The sequence below is a fragment of the Micromys minutus genome (genome assembly GCF_963924665.1).
Source record: "Micromys minutus genome assembly, chromosome: 21".
Classification (NCBI taxonomy): Eukaryota; Metazoa; Chordata; class Mammalia; order Rodentia; family Muridae; genus Micromys; species Micromys minutus.
Genome location: NC_137956.1, coordinates 17,126,326 through 17,147,089, shown reverse-complemented (window position 1 = coordinate 17,147,089; position 20,764 = coordinate 17,126,326). Strand labels below are relative to the sequence as shown.

At 40.8% G+C, this 20,764-nt stretch overlaps 1 protein-coding gene across 2 annotated transcripts in view; it reads right to left on the bottom strand.

Moving 5' to 3' along the window:
• Nucleotides 1-19,045: 19,045 nt before the first annotated feature.
• The window catches only part of TTK (TTK protein kinase), a gene marked incomplete at both ends in the record, with an annotated part of 34,592 nt that continues 32,873 nt past the window's right edge, over nt 19,046-20,764 (bottom strand). For both annotated transcript variants that reach the window (XM_080934416.1, XM_080934417.1), the window contains one exon: nt 19,046-19,129. In XM_080934416.1, coding sequence (XP_080790542.1) covers nt 19,046-19,129 — 84 coding nt within the window. The remainder of the gene's footprint in view (nt 19,130-20,764) is intronic.

Here is a 20,764-nt window from a genome sequence, read left to right as displayed (position 1 = left end):
TTCTGCATTCACCGCCTTTAACCCTCAAACCAGCGCTACAACCATATTACACACACACACACACACACACACACACACACTCAAAGCCAGTTGGCAGGAAGCCTGTTGTTTGTGCCAGTTTTTGAGATGGGAGTCAAGCTCTTTCTCCTTTTAAATCATACAGCTGTCACAAAAATTGCATACTGCTGTGCAGTGCTGTTCTCATTGTAATGCCTGAACCACTGAAGATGCATTCAGGTGTCTGTAGCTTTCAGTGAATTTGGAACAAGGAACGCCAAAATGTTATATTGAAGGTCCCTACATCTAAAGGCAGTAACGGGGGTAAGGGAGGGGATAGGAAATGAAAAGAAGGAGAAAGAAAAGTCTGAGGAGATTGAGGCACAGAAGGAGGAAGAGAAAAGGAATAGGAAGAAGGAAAGAAACGGTGGAGGAGACAGAGGGTGTGGAAGAAGGCTAAAGGTAGTCATAAAGAAGGTAATAGGTCACCACGTGCTCAGGCTTTGACACGGGTGTTGGACTTAAAGCTATGAGACCCACAGAGACACTGACTTTCGCATGGAAAACAAGAATTCCATGTAATCTAGATCTCTTCCCACAGCACATAGCAGATAACATCCTGGTTGGCTTGGCTTAAACAAGCCTTGCTCTTGGAGATATTTTCTCATATACCCAGGGTCTCCAGGGCAAAGGGCTTCCAGCCTGGCCAACCTCCTGCTAGAGAACATCCTCCATCTTCCTCTCCCCAGGTTCCTTCATGGTAGAAGGAAAAGCTGCTACACTTGATTATGTCAAGTCCAAATGCAGAACAATGGGGGGGGGTACTTCTTCCCAGTTCTTACCTTTAAAAACAGGATGCTTCCACTAGTGCCCCTAAGGACTCTCTGTTCATGCTTCACTTACCATTAAGATGTGTACCTATGGGCTGCCTGTTGGCTGCCACTCTAGCCTAGGATACATAATGGTACCCTGTCCCCAAAGCAATAAAAGGTGTGTGCCTGTTAACTAAATCGAAACCTGGCACCACATGGGGATTCGGGCAACAGGGACAAACTTCCTTCTTGCAGGGAAGAGTTAGAGCCACTGCAGAACTGGAGTTCTACCCGAGGGCAGAAGAGGAAGGACTGCTGGGAAGGTAACCAGGGTCTTTTGTAGAACACTTAGAGACAACCGGGGGCATACTCTGGTAAGCGACTGGGGTAGGAGAGTCATCCGAAACACAGAGAACAGATCAATAGGTAAGTCAACCAAAATGTGAATTTTTTGAGTTCTGTGGGAATGTTTGAAGGAAGACAGGAAGAGGGCTGGGCGTGCTAGTACAAGCCCATAAAACCCAACTCAGGAGACTGAAGCAGGGGGATTGCAAGTTTAAGGTCAGTCTGGGCTATGGAGTGAGTCCCAGGCTAGTCTGGGAGACACAGAAAGACTGTATCTTGAATAAAGGGAGGGAGGGAGGAAGGAGGGGGGATGAAGAAGGGAGGGAGGGAGGGATGAAGGAGGGAGGTTGGGAGGAAAGGAAAAATAAATAGATGGAGGAAGCAGTTAAAGATCTTATCTCTCAGCCAGCAAATAGATGGCATGTTTATTTCATTTTAATATCAAGAAAACAGGGGTAATTTCAAGATAATTTGTTTTAGTAAAGTTTCCACTTTGTTTCCATCATTAACTTGTTACATTTTTTGACAGTTCATAGTTTTCTGATGGTTTTTTTTTTTTTTTTTTTGCTTTATTTTTCTTCCTCTTTTTTATTTTTAAAATTGGTCTACCCAGGCATGGTAGTACATGTCTTGTTCCAGCACTCTGGAGGCAGAGGCAGAAGATCTCTGAGTTTGAGCCCACCCTGGTCTACATGGTGAATTACAAGCCAGCTAAGTCTACATAGTAAAACCTTGTCTCAGTAATAATGCTGATGATGATAACAATAATATATATTATTTATTTATTATAAATAATAATAATAAGCATCCTTGTGCCCTTATTTTTAACCATTTCTTTCATGGTTAACTCACTATTTTTGAGTCCTGGACAAAGAGAAGAAGCCAGGGAAGGTGTAAAAATGAGTCTCAGTATTAGAAGTGCTGGGTTTGATCCCTGACCTCACACTCACAAATCAGAAGCAAAAGGAAAAATCAAGGTAGGGATGAATGATCATGGGCCAGCAGGTGTGAGCCACCAGGTAGGAACACTGACCCAGGCACACATGGATGGGAAGGAGCCTCTCCAGGCTCACAGGGAAGGGTCTTCAAAGTCAAAATCTCCAGACCAATGTGCAGAGGAAGAAATCTATAGCAATAACCAATATGTGTGGGGTAGATTTTCAGTGCCCTACACTGAATTAAGTGCCTTTCCTTTATAATGTTGTTCGTTTTCTATAGTGACCTCATGAGTTGGGTAGTAGGACCAAAGCAGAGACCATAACTGAAGAACTAAGCAGTTGAGTAAGAGTTCCCAGGTAACACAAGTAGCGAATGTAGATCCAAGACTGTAACTCAGGTGGTTGGCTCAGATGTTCTTCCTTCTACTGTGGCTTCTGTCTTGAAGGGTGCCGGTCAGTGTTGGCAAGGTGGTTCAGCAGTGAAAAGTGCTTGCCTGATAACTTGAGTTGGATCACAAGAACCATCATGGTGAAAGGAAAGAATCAACTACCATGCATAATCCTCTGCCTTCCATATCCAACATACACAATAAATAAATAAAGGTTTGTTATTATAATAAAGCCACCATACTCAGAATACTTGGCAAACGCCTGGCACTATGTGCTTTTCAAACATCACTGCAGTCCATCTTTAGAGCAGCCATAGGAGATGCTGTCATCTCCACACTGCAGGCGAGGAAGCCAAGGCTTAGAGCAATGGCCACAGTATTATTTATACTTACTAAATAGTAGCACTAGATGTTACTTATTAACAAAACTGTGCAATGTGCATTTAACAAAGCCAGGATTTCAAGTGATCTAAATACCTCTGAAGTCAAAGCCTTCATTATACAAACAGTGAAAATAGTCAGACCTTCAGGTTAGGGTCTAAATGGGTAAGTCAAGTCATGAGGAACATACAGGTATTCATAATCAGTACATTCAGCTATGGTGATAGAGACCTTTATGTCGTTATTTCCATTCTTCTCGGTAACTGACACTTTTTCAGGACTGGGTCTCATTTCTGAAATTTTGGGGATTAAATTGGGTAGTTTTATTTTTGTCTTTGTACAGTAATAAAGATCCGTAAAACTTGAACAAAAATGAATACAGACTTTTAACAGGCAGTGGTGAACATGTCTTTAATCCCAGCACTCAGGAGGCAGAGGCAGGCACATGTCTGAGTTCAAGGCCAGCCTGGTCTACAGATCAAGTTCCAGGATAGCGAGGGCTACACAAAGAAACTCTGTCTCAAAAACAAAAACCAGAAAACAGAAACAAAAAGCAAAACCTCACACAAATCCTTTTAAAAGCCATGTTTTATTTCCTTAAGTTGAAGAATAGAATGGGGAAATCACAGTTAGTATCAGCTCCACTAGAAAACAGAAATTACCTGGATTGTTTGTTTAAACTGTATGGGCTCAACTTACCTAGAAAAGTATATAACTTGGCCCAAATAACATGATTCTGCTCCCCACTCAAGACAGGGTCTCACTATGCATCCCTAGCTGGCCTGAAACTCATTATGTAGACCATGGTGGCCTCAAACAGAAATCATCAGCCTCCCTCTGCCTCTGTCCCAGAGTGCTGGGATTGAAGGTCTTTGTCATCACACACAGGTGCAATTTTCAAAGACATATTTCCACAATATCGTATTTGGGAAGAAAAAAAATTCTCTGGCTTTATGAATACCAAATCTCACTGCCCTCAAACAGAATAAAGGGGTTGAGCATTTTGTCCCCTTTCCCTTTGGTATCTCCCTTACCTCTCCTTTCTTTCCCCTTGGATCGGCACTCACCAGCCAGAGAGTGAAAGGCCCAACTGAGTGGATTTCTTCTCAGTCCCTACCTCTGCTCCTCCTCTTGGTACCTGTTCCCTCTCACCTTCCTTGGTTCCACCCAAACTTCCTTTGTGTCAGACATTGGCCACCTCAGGTAACTCACCAGGTGCTCAAAAGGTATGCCTCACAAAGGCTCTTTCCTCCCAAACTTCCTGATTGCCAGGCTCAGGCTGCCTCCAGTATCATAAGACGCCTGGCCCAGGCTCTCTCCTTCCTGTTTGCTTAGGAAACAATAGAAAAGTTGCTGTTTCAAAAATAAAATTAAATTAAAAAGTTTGAGCACTTCTGGTATTTGCCAAACAGGACAGATGAAGGAAACACGGTGTTGTCTATTGAAGATGCCAGTGCCTAGTGCTGTGATGGGACCTTTGGGAGTCCGTGTTGCCCACCAGTGTATGGGATTGTCTTACTAGGCCAGTTTTGGAAACCCTGCTGCAGAATAGAAGAAACACATTACATGTTGCAATACAAAGAGATTTATTGTCACCAAACCCCAAGAAACTTACCATGGACTAGGTGATAAGTTTCTCAAGCACAGAGAAGACTGTGTATGTTAGACTCAATGGACAGCTATTGTACCATGCATGAGAACATGTGAACACACAGGTCCAGAATAGCTTCAGAGGGAGGAAGAAGCTCTGGGCTGGGCTCAGGAGTGAAGCATTCTGTATACAGGATATGAGTAAGAGTGGAAACCTCTGGGTTGTGGGGGGACATGGAATGACCGACAGGAGCCAATGAGAAGAAAGGTCTGACTAGAGCCCAGACAATGCAGAAGAACAAGAGCCCATATGATGCAGAAGATGTGGAATTCCATCTGGGGCTGGGATCAAGTTAGAGCTCACTGCTTGCTGTAAAGGAGGAGGAGCCCTTCAGGATGTGCAAGGCCGCTGATGAAACAGTACTTGTAGCAGGTGAATCTGCCCAGTCATTTCCCTCAGTGGCCCAGAGGTTCTTACTCAGAGGGTTTGTAAAAAAATCAAATTGCCGGGCCCCACCTTCTGGATCTGAAAATCAGAAGTCAGGGGTAGAGTCAAAGAGTCTGTGTTCCCTAGCATGTTCCCAGTGGTCCTAAGGCTGGGCCACACGTGGAGAGGTGGCATCGTACTTGGTGGACAGCTATGAAGAAGTGCCAGGACTAGGGTTATCGTGCAAACCACTAGTGGGTTGTTGGACTAGGTGTGGGAAAAGTGGGAAAACCGAGGAATATGTAAGAATTCAAATCTCTGGGTCCAAGTAAGCAAGAACAAAAGGGTAAATTGCATGAAGAGCTGTCTTTATTGCAGTGGAATGGAATCCTTCCTGCTGGCTCTGTTGCTCCTGGTCATGTAAAATTTAGCAGCAATGGCCAGCTAGTGAGGGCTTAATGAAAGCAGAGGTTGGCGGGCCTGCCAGAAGCATGCTCTAGGCCCGATGGGACAGATTGGGCAATTTGTGATTGGAGCTAACCTGACCCACTTACATGCTTGTCCCAGGCTGAGCTCTACAGTATTGTTTCCTATCTTACATTTGCATCTTCTTTACACCCAAACCAGAAATTCCTGTTCGGAACCAGAATGACAGCTGCTGTCACTGCCGCCCCACCCCCACTCCAGGGCTGGGAACTGTGAACCTTGACTCACTAAGCCAGAGGCTCCCAAACTTTTGGGATGGGCAGTGCCATCAGCTTCTCTCGAATTTACCACCAGGGGATGCCATCCCAGCCCTATTGTGAAGTTGGGTAACCACAAGACAGAGGAGGACTCCAGTCTAGGGTGGAAGTATCACATAACCTTGGGGGTACTTCACTGGAGAGAGTACCCCCTTCACTTGTTGGCAACAGAATAGAAAAGGACAGCCCTGCATGCTCCCCCTTGCAGCCTCCCAGAACGACAGGCACACAGCTAGGCAGTTGTCTCTGTCTTATCACCAGGCTATGAATGAATCTGCTTTAAGGTCAGAAAGTCAGTTCTAGGGCCAGTGGACGGTAGCCTCAAACAAGTGTACAAAGTTGTGCCCTCCCAAATCACAAGGAGAGGACAAAAATGTAAATAAGCTTGTTTATATTTCACTTGGGGTCATGCATCATACAATGTTTCTATGCTTTTTATAGATACAACCCCCAAATTCAGCGTAGTTCCCCTTCTGTCGGTGAAGGATATTGCCAGAAAGAGTCTGTGAATATCTTGTATTTCTAAGATTCTAGTATTATCAACTGGACCATTTTCAAAGAGAGGCTCCCAGGAAGATACCCACTAAGGGTGTATCTGTATTCCGGCCAGAGGGGTTAAAGAGCTGAGTCACATCACAACTAGAAAGACTTTTTTCCCCCAGTAAATATCACAATCTTGGGCTTCACAGTGTGATCAAATATCCTACAACACATGTTAGAAACCACCTAGAAAGAAAGGTACCCATGAAGATGCCCTCTAAGTCTGGCATGTTAGGAGCATATGGGTCTGCTGAGTGAAGTATGCTTTGTTACTGAAGCTAATCCTCCTCTGTTTACAAGTTTTAACTCTTCCAAAAGAAAGGAATTCCATTAAAACAGTATTAACCAAGTGCCAACTACGTACCAAATATTACAGTAGACAATGGGGCACAGAGCAGTGAACAACACTGATTAAAAGGTTTTCATCCTGAGAGCTGGTCCTGCGTTAACTGGCAAGCAGTAAGCAAACTGTTATATTTATAGAGAATGTTGGAAAAATAAATCTTCATAAAAATAGTAGATCAAGGAAAGAGAGGGTGACTTCATAATAAGGAGACCCACAGCATTAACTGATTTTCAAGAATGGTCTCCATAAGAAGTAACTGAATAAATACAAGGACATATGGGGAGCAAGCCCAGGGACCAATGGGCAAAGGGCGTTCTCACAAGAGCAGCCGCAGACAACAGGGAGACACAGCCTGCTGGGATTCTGGTGGCAGTGAGAGAGAAGCAATGAGATCTGAGGACAGTTGGATGAATCTCTTCAGATGTCTTAGAGAGCAGAGGGGACAAGAGTAGACATGGGGCTGGGAGTGGCTACAGCAAACCCGTTGGCAAAGGTGGGGGAGCTTTTGTAATAATGATAGCCCTGAGAATAGACGCATTGGAAAATTCTTGGATGGACTAAACTAGATGCCAGGAGAGTGGCTCACATCTGTAATTCTAGCACTTGGAAGACTGAGGCATAAGGTTTGCTGAAAGTTCAAGGCCAGCCTGGGCTATAGCGTAAGCTCCTTAGACAGACAGAGAGACAAAGAGAGACAGACAAGCAATCCTACCTGGGTGTGATTGTAGAAAACATGAGGCAGGGTAAGAAAGAAAAATAAATAAATAAAATGAATTTCAAATAAAAACTGTAAAGACTGGCATTGTTGGCTGCCAAACATACAATTAGTATGTATGAAGTCATTAAAGAAATGATGGGGACTAAACACTCAGGCTGTCTGCCATCAGGAACAGCGAAGATCCAGGGACACAGGCCTGGTGAGACTGTGCTTCGAGTAGCTGGGGCACAGAGAGGTCTGGGCACAGCAAATGGAAAGCACACCCGCCCCATTGGTTCACAGGAGCAGGAACTCTGCTGTAGCGACTTGATTTCCACCCGGAAGGCTAGTGCATGCTGACCAAATGCTCAGGCCATCTGCCACCGGGAATAGCGGAGATCTAGAACACATGCAAGGTACACAGGAGAGACGGGAACCAATCACTGACAACAAGACCACATGTAATCACAGACAACAAGATGGCAAGAGGAAAGTAAAAGAACTTTCCCAATGGAAACCAAGACAACCTGGCAACACCAGAACCCAGCTCTCCCATCACAGCAAACAGTGGAATGCCAAACACTCCAGAAAATAAAGACTCAGACCCAAAATCACACCTTAAGATGATGATAGAGATCCTTAAACAAGAATAGGAGGAAAAGCATAAAGAAATAGAAGCTTTTAAAGAGGAAACAAGAAAAACACTCAAAGAAATCAAGGAACTAGAGGAAAACAAAACCAAAGAGATGAAGGAATTGGAGAAGAAATTTAAAATTGAAGTGGAAACAATAATTAAAACACTAAAAGAGACAACACTGGAGGGAGAAAACCTAAAAAGGAAATCCGTTGTCACAGATGCAAGCATCTCCAACAGACTAGAAGAGATGTAAGAGAGAATCTCAGGGGCCGAAGACAACATGGAAAACATAGACAAAACAGTCAGAGAAGCCAAAAAGCACCTAACCCAAAATATCTAGGAGATCCAGGACACAATGAGAAGAACAAAGCTAAGGATAATAGGAATAGAAGAAGGCAAAGAATATCAACTAAGACACACAGTAAATATCTTCAACAAAATTGTAGAAGAAAACTTCCTTACCCTTAAGAATGAGATGACCATGAGCACAAAAGAAGCCTACAAAACTCCAAATAGCGTGGACCAGAAAAGAAATTACTCCAGACACATAATAGTCAAAACGCCAAGTGCCCAAAGCAAAGAAAGAATATCAAAAGCAGTAAGGGGGAAAGGTCATATAACATATAAAGACAGAGCAATCAGAATCACAACCGACTTCTAAACAGAGAATATGAAAGCTAGAAGATCGAGGACAGACATCATGCAGACCCTAAGAGAATACAAGTGTCAGCCCAAGCTGCTATACCCAGCAAAACTCTCAATCACCATAGATGGAGAGACCAAGATATTCCAGGACAAAACTAAATTTACACAATATCTGACCACGAACCCAGCACTACAACAAATTATAGGTGGAAAACCCAATACAAGGAGGAAAACTACATCCTAGTAAAAACAAGAAAATACCTAAGCAAGAAAATCAAAAGAAGAAAGACACACAGACACAATTCTAACTCCAAAAGCAAAAATAGCAGGAAACAGCAACCAGTATTTCTTAACATCTGTTAACATAAATTGACTCAATTCCCCCAATAAAATGACATAGACTATTAGACTGGATACATAAACAGAATCAGGCATTTGCTGCATACAGGAAACTCATCTCAGAGACAAAGACAGACACTATCTCAGAGTAAAAGGTTGGGAAAAAACCTGCCAAGCAAACGGCCTCAAGAAGCAAGCTGGGGTGGCCATTCTAATATCGAATCAAGTAGTTTTTCAACCAAAAGTTATTTAAAAAGATAAGTAAAGACACTTTTTACTCATTACAGGGAAAATTTGTCAGAAGGAACTCTCAATCCTTAACATATATGCTCCAAACCCAGGAGAACCAGTACTCATAAAAGAAACCCTACTAAAGCTCAAAAAATACATTGCACCCCACACAATAATAGTGGGAGACCTCAACACCCCACTCTCATCAATGGAAACAGAAACTGAAAAAGGACACAGTGAAACTAACAGAGGTTATGAATCAATTGGAATTACATCAGAACATTTCATCCTAAAACAAAAGAATACACCTTCTTCTTAGCACCTCACAGCACCTTCTACAAAATTGCCCATATAACCAGTCACAAAACAAGCCTCAATAGATATAAGAAGATTGAAAAACTCCCATGCATCTCCTATCAGATCACCATGGTCAAAGGCTGGTCTTTAATAACAACAAAAACAACAAAAATCCCATATACACATAGAAACTAAACAATGCTCTATTAAATGACAGCATGGTCAAAGAAGAAATATAGAAAGAAATAAAGGATTTTCTAGAATTTAATGAAAATGAAAACACAACATACCCAAACCTATGGGATGCAATGAAAACAGCACTGAGAGAAAAACTCATAGCTCTGAGTCCTTCCAAAAAGAAACTGGAGAGAACATACACTAACAGGTTGACAGCACAGTTGAAATCTCTAGAACAAAAGGAAGCAGATACACCTGAGAGGAGTAGACTGCAAGAAATAATAAAACTCAGAGCAGAAATTGACCAAATAAAAACAAAAAGAACCATTCAAAGAATCAACAAAACCAAGAGCTGATTCTTTGAGAAAATTAACAAGATCGATAAACCCTTAGCCAGACTAACTAGAGAGCAAAGAGAGAGTATCCAAATTAACAAAATCAGAAAAGAAAGTGGAGACATAACAACTGAAACTGAGGAAATTCAAGAAATCATCAGATCCTACTATAAAAGCCTATACTTAACAAAGCTGGAAAATCTGAAGAAAATGGATGAATTCCTAGACAGATACCAGATACTAAAGTTAAACCAGGATGAGGTAAACCATTCAAATAATCCCATAACACCTAAAGATATAGAAGCAGTCATCAAAAGCCTCCCAACCAAAAAAAGCCCAGGTCCCGATGGGTTCAGTGAAGAATTCTATCAGACATTTATTGATGACCTAACACCAGTATGCTCCAAACTATTCCACAAAATAGAATCAGATGGAATACTACCTAACTCATTTTTGAGGCCAAAATAACCCTCGTTGCTAAACCATACAAAGACCCTACAAGGAAAGAGAACTTCAGACCAATCTCACTTATAAACATTGATGCAAAAATACTCAACAAATCCTTGCAAACCAAATCCAAGAACACATCAAAAGGATCATTCACCATGATCAAGTAGCCTTCATCCCTGGGATGCAGGAACGGTTTAATATACAGAAATCCATCAACGTAATCCACCATATAAACAAACTCAAAGAAAAAACCTCATGGTCATCTCACTAGATGCTGAGAAAGCATTTGACATAATTCATCACCTCTTCATGTTAAAAGTCTTGGAAAGAACAAGAATCCAAGGCCCATACCTAAACATAATAAAAGCAATATACAGCAATCTAATAGCCAACATCAAACTTAATGGTGAGAAACTTGAAGTAATCCCACTAAAATCAGAGACTAGACAACATAATACTGGAAGTCTCTCCGGAGCAATTAGACACCAAAAGAAAATCAAAGGGATACAAATTGGAAAGGAAGAAGTAAAAACATCACCGTTTGCAGATGACATGATAGTGTATGTTAGTGACCTCAAAAGTTTTACTAGAGAACTTTTGCAGCTGATAAACAAGTTCAGCAAAGTGGCTGGATATAAAATTACTCAAACAAATCAGTAGCCTTCCTCTACTCAAAGGACAAACATGTGGAGAAAGAAATTAGGGAAAAGATACCCTCCACAATAGTCACAAACAACATGAAATACCTTGGTGTGACTCTAAGCAAATAAAGGACCTGTATGACAAGAACTTCAAACCTCTAAAAAAATAAATCAAGGAAGATCTCAGAAAATGGAAAGATCTCCCATGCTCATGGATTGGAAGGATCAACATTGTAAAAATGGTCATCTTTCCAAAAGCAATGTACAGATTCAACGCACTCCCCATCAAAATTCCAACCCAATTCTTCATAGAGTTGGAAAGAGCAATGTGCAATTTCATCTGGAATAACAAAAGACCTAGAATAGTGAAATCCATCCTCAACAACAAGAAAATATCTGCCGCAATCACCATCCCTGACCTCAAGCTGTATTACAAGGCAATTGTGTTAAAAACTGCATGGTTCTGGTACAGAGATAGACACGTGGATCAATGGAATAGAATAGAAGATCCAGAAATGAGTCCTCACATATATGGTCACTTGATTTTTGATAAAGGAGTTGTAATTATTCAATGTAAAAGGACAGTCTCTTCAACAAATGGTGTTGGTCCAAATCGCACTCAGCATGCAGAAGAATGAAAATAGACCCTTTCTTATCTCCTTGTACAAAGCTCAAGTGCAAGTGGATCAAACCATGTACACTGAAAGTATTAGAAGAGAAAGTAGGGAAAACCTTAGAATGCATAGGCACAGGAGAAAATTTCCTGAACAGAACACCAATGGCTCGTGTTCTAAGGTTAAATATCTTCAAATGGAACTTAATGAGATTGCAAAGTTTCTGTAAAGCTAAGGACACTATCAAGAAAACAAGATGGCAGCCAACATATTGGGAAAAGATCTTTACCCACCCCACATCTGATAGAGGCCTAATATCCAAGGTATACAAAGAACTCAAGAAGTTAGACACCAGTGAATCCAACAACCCTATTAAAAAATGGGGTACAGAGCTAAACAAAAAGTTCTCAATTGAGGAATATCGAATGGCTAAGAAGCATCTAAGGAAGTGCTCGACATCATTAGCCACCAGGGAAATGCAAATCAAAACAACCCTGAGATTCCACCTCACACCAGTCAGAATGGCTAAGATCAAAAATTCAGATGACAGCAGATGCTGGCAAGGATGTGGAGAAAGAGGAACACTTCTCCACTGTTGGTGGGGTTGTAAACTGGTACAACCACTCTGGAAATTAGTCTGGCGATTCCTCAGAAAATTGGACATAGTACTTCCTGAAGACCCATTTATTTCACTTCTGGGCATATACCCCAGAGAAGCTTCAACATACAACAAAGACACATGTACCACAGTGTTCATAGCAGCCCTATTTATAATAGCCAGAAGCTGGAAAGAACCCAGATGTCCTTCAGTAGATGAATGGATACAAAAATTGTGTTATATTTACACAATGGAGTACTACTCAGCTATCAGAAACAATGACTTTATGAAATTCTTTAAAAAAATGGATACATCTAGAGAACATCATCCTGAGTGATGTAACCCAGTCACAAAAGAACAGACATAATATGCAGTCACTGATAATTGGATACTAATCCCAGAAAGCTCTGAACACCCCAGCAACAACTCACAGACTATATATAGTTCAAGAAAAAAAAAAGGCCAAAAAGAAAAATCATTATGCTTAATCTTTACACACCAAGAAAACTTTGACTATTTCCAGGTTACATCTTGTTTTACATGTACTTTATGCTCATTGTAACTAGTAAGATTTTAAGGCATACTATCAAACCTTTAAAAAAATCAAGTACTGACAAAAATGTATTCATATACTTTATGCAAAATGTTTTTAAAATCTGTACATTTATCTTTGTTTTTTAAAATAAAGTTATTCACATAAAAAAAAAAAAAAAGAAATGATGGAGTCATTAAAGAAATGATGTCCTCCATGTGAGGTCAAAGCAAGAAACCATTCTAAAAAGAACATGATTTCTACAAATGAAAAGCCTTAAAGAGATAGTGCTTCAAAATATCCAAAATCAAATCAATATATAACACATAGGTGTAAAAGTGCAATAGTATATCTCAAACACAATGGCAAGCTCAGGGAAGTGAGTGATCTAGCTTAGTGGCTAGGGTATTTGCCTAGCACTCACAAAGCCCTTGGTTCAATTCCCACCTCTGCATGCACTGGAGCCCATTGAACATGGTGGTACATGCCTATAATCCCAGTACATAGAAGGGGAAAACAGGGGGGGGGGGCAACAGGTGGTCACTTGTCTACCTAGTCGTTCAAGACCAGCCTTGGCTACATGAGACCCAGTACAAAACTGAACAGATTCTATTCAGCGCTAATGAAGTGAGCTACAAATCCGTGGAAAGACATGGGGACAGTGAGAATATATGGGAAGTAAAAGAAGCTATACTGAAATCTACATCTAGAATGGCACTGATTATTTAATACTCTGAGAAAGGTAAAGAAATGGTGAGTGGTTTTTGGAGATGGACGGTAGAGATTGGTGGTGGGTGCTTGCCAGGGGGAGGGGGGAGGAAGGAGCAAAAACCGTTTACTCCTTAGCCTGTGGTCTTAGGTCACTGTGGATGAGTCTGTTCAATGTTATCAGTGAGTCTGCAACACTGGATTTACAGTGGGCTAAGATTGCTTGCCCCTCCTAAAGCAGCCTGGCAGTGCCTCCACATGGATATAAAAGAATAAATTTGTTACTATTTTTTGTGTATTTAAAATATCGGGGTTGGATGGGATGAGTCGGTTTTATGATGTAGCCCAGGCTGGCTTCAAACTCAAGCTTCCCGCCTCAGTCTTCAGTGCTACGTCACCATGCCGAGCCGTCTTACACTTTTTGTCTCACCACAAAGTTTCATCAAACATGGCTGCAAGTGCCACTCAATCTTAGCAATTCCATTGGGCATTACACTTGTTCATCTGAATTCCAAAGATTAAAAAAGACACTCTTGGGTGTGAGATTCTATTTAAAACTGGTTTTAGGGGGGGAGGAAATGCATTTCCCCTCCTTCTACATCAATACTTTAAATTTAATTCCTTTCAACTACAGCTTGGATTACCCTGAGCGCCAACTAGCTTCTCTGCCCTCAAACCATATCAGAAAGTGCCGCTGGTCTGATATGGCCACTCTCAGAACCCTGAAGGATCAACAGGTAACAGTTCCAGAGTGGGTGCTCAGCCTTTAGTGTCCACACTGCAGTCCTGGAATCCCCATCAGAATTTGGTGGATCTCATAAACTTTCCCTTACCCTGGCCTGAAGGTAAAACACAATTGAGACGCTCGCCCTCTTTCACAAGTAGACCAGGAAGAAGCCTCTATCAAACGACTGCAGCTCCAGACATCACAAGTACTCGAAAACAAGTTCCCTGCACAATTTGACAGTGAGGTGGAAAACTGGCGAGCTATTTCAGGTTTGAGAGGATTTGTAGCTTTATAGGTTCCAAACAAGCAGGCCTAACACTTGGAATATTCTGGGTTTTTGACAGTATTTTTAAAAAGGCTTGAATACACACGAAGTTGCTGAGTGACTGTTCAAACAGGAACAACTCTAAATTACTAGTTACCTATGTCTATAAAACTCTCCCTCTTCTTCTTCCCCTCCCCCCTCTTTCTCACTGGTGATTTGAATAAGAATGGTCCCCATAGGCTCATATATTTGAATGGTTAGTCCATAAGGGAATGACACTACTTGAAAAGGATTAGGAGGTGTAGTCTTGTTGGAGGAAGTGTAGACTTTGGGGTTTCAAAAACCCAAGCCAGTCCTAGTTTCTCTTTTCCTGCTGCCCGCAGATCTGGATGTAGCACCATGGGTACCTGCATATAGCCATACTGATAATGGACTTAACCTCTGAAACTGTAAACAGGCCCTAACTAAATGCTTTCTTTTGGAGTTGTCATGGTCCACAGCAATAGTGCACTAAGACTCCTCTCTCTCTGAGTGAGCCCCACTGGTAATGAGGACAGGGAGTGTTGGGAAGACCAGATCACATAGGGATTTGTAGCCCATTTATATAGACATTGATATTTTTAGTCAAGAATAAAATTGTCATCATAGATAGGGTTTAGGAACATGGATCAACATGAGCCTACTGTGGCTGGTTTTAAAAACAATCACACCTTTAGAGTAAACTAGGAGGTAAAAGTAGACTTGGATAGACCAATTAGGAAGCTGTCAACAGCTACAGGCAAATGAAGTTGGCAGCATTGAGGTGGCAAGCAGCAGGCAGACTGTAGAGTATTTAGGAAACAGGCAAACATTTCCTGATGAACTAGATGAAAGAAAAAGGATTAAGGATAACCAAAGAGTTCAGAGCTGAGTGAACAGGGACTAGCAGCATAGTGGTTTGAATATGAAACACCCCCCACAGGCTCACGTTTGAACTTGATCACTAGGCAAGAGGTGCTGTTCTGGGAAGATATGGAACCTCTGGAGATGGGGCATGGCTGGTCATGGGAAGGCAAATTTTTGAGGGTTACACCACTTCCAACTCAAGCTTGCCGAGTACTAATACACTAAGGCATGAGTCAGCAGGGCTGACAGTTCCCACGACCCTACACCAAACATGCCCAGAAACCTTTGGTTCCCCACCATGATAGACTGTTCTCTTTGAACTGTGAGCCAAAATAAATGTTTTATATTGCTTCTATCAGGCATTTGGTCACAGCAAAGGAAAAAAAAAAAAAAAAAAACTAACAAGTAAAACTACCATCAACTGAGATGCTAAGTATTCCAAGAGAGAGGGTTTTTTTTTGTTTTTGTTTTGTTTTTGTTTTTTGATTTTTTTTTTTGTGTGTGTTTTTTTTGTTTAGTTTTTTGAGATAATCTTCCCATGTAGCTCAGACTGGAACTCTCAACCTTCCTGTCTCCATCCCTCATTCTAAGTATATGGCCCCATAACTGGCTTAGAAAACTGATTTTGACAGAGGCCAATTTTACTTTGCATTTTGGGTTTGAGATGTCTATATGTACATTCAGGAAAAGATGGTAAACAGTTAATTGAATGTGTAGAGCTTCAAGAGTTGAGTCTAAATTGTATACAGATCTAGACTTATTCACAAATACACTGCCTTTAAAATCGTGAAAGGAGGAGTCCAAAGGAAAGCTTAGTGACAGAGATTCCTCTTCCAGTAAACAGAGACCTTTTGGGGAACATGGACTATGCTTTAACGTTTACTGTGTTCTTAGTATCTGACCCAACTTTTGATAGATATTTTGTTTCAGGACTTCTTACTGGCAAATCTCACCTTGCTAAAGACAAATGGAAGACCAAAACTCAAAATAAACAAATTAATTATTAAACACCCAACCTACATAGCGTACAGCAGTGCATTCTCATAGCTTTCGTTTTGACTTGGTCACATGTCCATTCAGCCACCAGCCTTACTGAGAGGAGAAAAGTTCAGAACACTCCAGCACCTATAGCTTTTCAACTGGAAGCCTAGGTAATGCAGCTAGAATCGAGCCTATGTTGAGCACAAGACTATACCCAATGCTGAGGGGAAATGAGGTCTCTGTGCTCTGTACACTTGGGATTCTCAAGTAAGGAAACTCCTTGACTCTACATCAAGCTTTGGACTCATACAGGAAAGATGTTGCCTCATAGATACAGTTTTCCTGTCATCTAAATTCATTCTTGGATATGAGTTGGTAGACTTAAGACTCAGGAGATAGGACCCATTGTCTTTATTTCCCTAATGAAGGCTATCATGTTCCCACATCGTTGGCAACTAGCTCAGCCCACAAGTTTGCCAGACAATATTTATAGCTAAGTCCTTCCCAGTGCACTCCCACCTAGCCACATTCTAAAACCAGCAAATAAATAGCATTCAGTAAGTCCAAAATGGGTTCGGAAGAAATTAACATTCAGAACACCCCATCTAGAACTATCCCTTTGCTCACCCCAGATAAGTAGAGACTATTAAACTGCCAGGACATTTTCTAATCAAACACCAGCTAACATCACTAAGATTCAGTGTGCAGAAGAGGCTGTCCATCTTTCAGAGTGTGGACTGAGCACTTGACACTGTCAACTCAGACCAGTTAACATACACAAATGCTTGGGGAGTGTGTGCACCCAGGTCAGCAGTCTCCTCGGCTCAATTTCAAAGGACACAGTTGCTGTTCCATGCTGGGGCCACAGGTGCTACTGCAAGGTGTTAATGCCTTTTCCAAGATATTTTACAACTCATAGCATGACTAGTATTTTTAAAGGTTACAAGTGCAGTTATTTCGAGACCTTTAGGAATTAGCAATATTTACAAAGAGTCTATAAAGGATAATTTTCTAAATTCCAACTTAAACTTACTAGTTATTTGTTAGATCTGAAGCTCAAACCCTGAGACGTAATGTGGTTAGAAATGGATGAGGTGAGAAAACAAGCCACAGAACATGAGAACTACTTGAGAAAGACACGTTGGATAAAGAATTGTTAATACAAATATAGAACCCTGAACAGATGTCCCACCAAAGATTGTGTGCACACAGTAAATAGGCACATGGGAATGAGGATGTACAACCACACAGCACTAAGGAAGTGCTGACTAAAGGGGACACCCCACCTCATGACAATGACCAGACCCCCACATCCAGACAGCAAACTCTGGTGAGGGCATGAAGTCACACAAATGGTCATCCAGTGTCACAGAGCTTGGCAGGTGTCCTTGGATCTATATAGAATCTACCCACGAAAAGTAGATGAAAACTGACATCATATAAAAAACCTGCACAGAAATGTTTACAGCAGCTTCATTCACAACTGTCAAGACTTAGAAGCAGGAGAATGGATGGCCTGTGTGGGGGAAAAGGAGGTAATGACAAAAAGGCACAGAGAAAGTCTACCTGAAAGGCTATTACGGTTGGATCTGTTTTATATAGCTGGGTAGGGTCTCCCTGAAGTGAGGGTCAAGGACATTGTAAGATAAATACCTGCATTAGACACGTCAAAGCCCACAGAATGTACCCAACGTATACTATCAGTCTGTGGTGTAAGCTCATGGTAGGACAGAAGGTACCATTGTGCTGTGAGATATTGGTAATGACAAAGGTGATGGTAGCTGCCTGGGACAGAAGATAAAGGACAGAGAAGCTCTGTATTTCCTGCTAAACTTTGTTGTGGACTCTGAAGAATGAACATCTACTTCTTATACAATTATTTTAGAAACTAATACTGTGAGTTACTGTAAGGTGAAGTTGAGTATATTTGGAAATGTTTGAGAATAGTATTTCAAATTCTGGTCTGGGAATATTTGTACATATACACAGTGATTCTTATACGGTTCTGGTTTTGATCCCCAACAAAAAGTGGGGGTTGGGGCAGGATCATGCACTCTATAACGGCATGCCTTAACTACAGAAATTACATCACAAACTCCAGCACAGTACTCAACACAAACCCTATATGTACTACAGAGTCAAAGGCAGAATTGAAAAAGCCACTTGCAGATGGTATCATGGCTATAGACAATTAGGAAATTTATTTACAATGTTTTGGAGGGTGAAGACAGTGTTTGTGGAGCCTTAGCTGTCCTAGGACTAGCTCTGTAGACCTGGTTGGCCTCAAAATCACAGAGATTCACAGAGATTCGCCTCTCGAGTACTGGGACTAATGGTGCGAGTCGCTTGTTTACAGTCCTAAATCCCTTGGAAATTTAATTGTTAAACTTTATTTACTAAAGTCTATTCTTAATCCAATTTTTCTAAGAATTTTGCTAACACATTTGATTGAAGAAAACAACTGTCCAGGTCTGGAACTGTGGTAAAGCTTTATTCACAGAGATCTTCAACATGCCAGCTATCACCCAAATGTGAAATGTTACCAGACAGATTACATTTACAGAAAAGCATAAAACAAAAGTACAACTCTATAATTTAATATATACATTGCCATGAGTGGTTTACTTTACAGCTTTCTTTGAAGGATAATCTACTGAAGTTTTTTTTTTTTTTTTTACTGATAAAATTCAGGTGAGGTTGTTTCCACTTGGTTTGCGGAGGGTCAAGAGTATAGCAAAGAAATCAATTTAGTGTTTCTGGTTTGTGCCCAGCTGTCTGTCACTTTCTTTCTCTCTTTTTGTCAAAAGTCTTGGATGATGAAGAATCTTGACTTTCACCACAATTATAACGCTCATACAAAGTCTGAAATTAAAAACAAACTTGTTTTCAACTTTTTAGTTCAATGTATTAGTGAAGATTAGTGAAGATAATATATTTTAAATATAAAGAAATGCAGCTCACCCTTTCCATAGAGAATTATATAATACAGCACAATCAGCATATATGTAGACCTTTAAGACTACTGCAAGCCTGCTTACTTTTCCTTAAAATAACTTACTAAAAAATTCCTATATATCAAATATTCATGAGGAAACAATATATAATCTCAGAAGCTTTTTACACCAATGAACAGAAGACATTAAAATTACTATGTAAATAAGTTTCATTATGTTCCCCTGTCCCTTAGTGTATCATAGAAGGGGCTGGTTAGCAGGATTCTTACCTGAATGTGCATACTACTCTGTAATATGCATACTATTTGCATATATGTATACACATCTTGCTGAATATTTTAATTCAAGTAAACATGCTATGATTGTTTCACTACATTTTTATGGCATAATAACAAGAAAGTAGGTATATGTCCAGTACACATAAATTATTTTTCAGAATGTTTTTGAGTTGCAGTTGACTGACTCCAGATATGAAATCCATAGAGAGGGTAAATGAATAACAGAGACTAAAGGCTAAGTCAATATCTAACTTATGAAGGTGACAGATATCTTTGTCATCAAATAATATAAAATCTCAGCAATAGGTGATTAATTCACCTTAATTTTATTTAAGAGACCATTTTGAGTAATATATTCCATATAAAATATGGAGACATGAAAAAGTAATGATTATTAAAGGCATTCCGTCCGTCTTAAATAACTCATTTGTATAATTTAAAGCTACTGATTCCGCTATCAGCATCTGAGGAAAAAGTCCAAGATCTTCAGCAACAGAGGTAGAGGTGACCCTTATTTAGAGAACAGAGTGTTGTTAGTTCAAACTTCCATACTTTCATGTTATAACTCAAATACCTAATTTGTAATTTCTTGGTAGCTAATTTAATTGATAAGCAACCACAGGAATTAGAAATTACAAAGTATTTGATGACAATGAGATCCAAACATGTCTGTGGATCTGAGTGTGGCGTCACACACTTTACAGCACTAGAGGGACAGAGGCAGGCGGAGCTGAGGCAAGCCAGGTCTGCACTCTACCTTCCAGGCTAGCTAGGCTGCACAGTGAGACACGGTCTCAAAACACAACTACCAAGCCTCTCAACACCTGATGGTGACAGTGGAGATAGAAAGTACCGGAAAGCTGGCCAGTGTGAGATGTGCAGTGAGAAATATACCAATCGCTACAGAAGGTATGGCATGAGACAATTATTGTCATTTTCTGAATTGACTATAAAATTAATAATTGACAATATTAATATTAGTCAATAAAATTAATATTGACTAATATTAAGAATTGACTAGAAGAAATGATTTTATTGGATATTTTCTTTACGTACATTTCAAATGTTATCCCCTTTCCAGGTTTCCCCTCCAGAATTCCCCTATCCTATCCCCCCCTCACCCTGCTCACCACCCACCCTCGCCCTCCTGCCTCCCCGCCCTAGCATCCCCCTACACTGGGGCATCAAGCCTTCACAGGACCAAGGGCTTCTCCAATGATGCCCGACAAGGCCATCCTGAGCTACACATGCAGCTAGAGCCATGG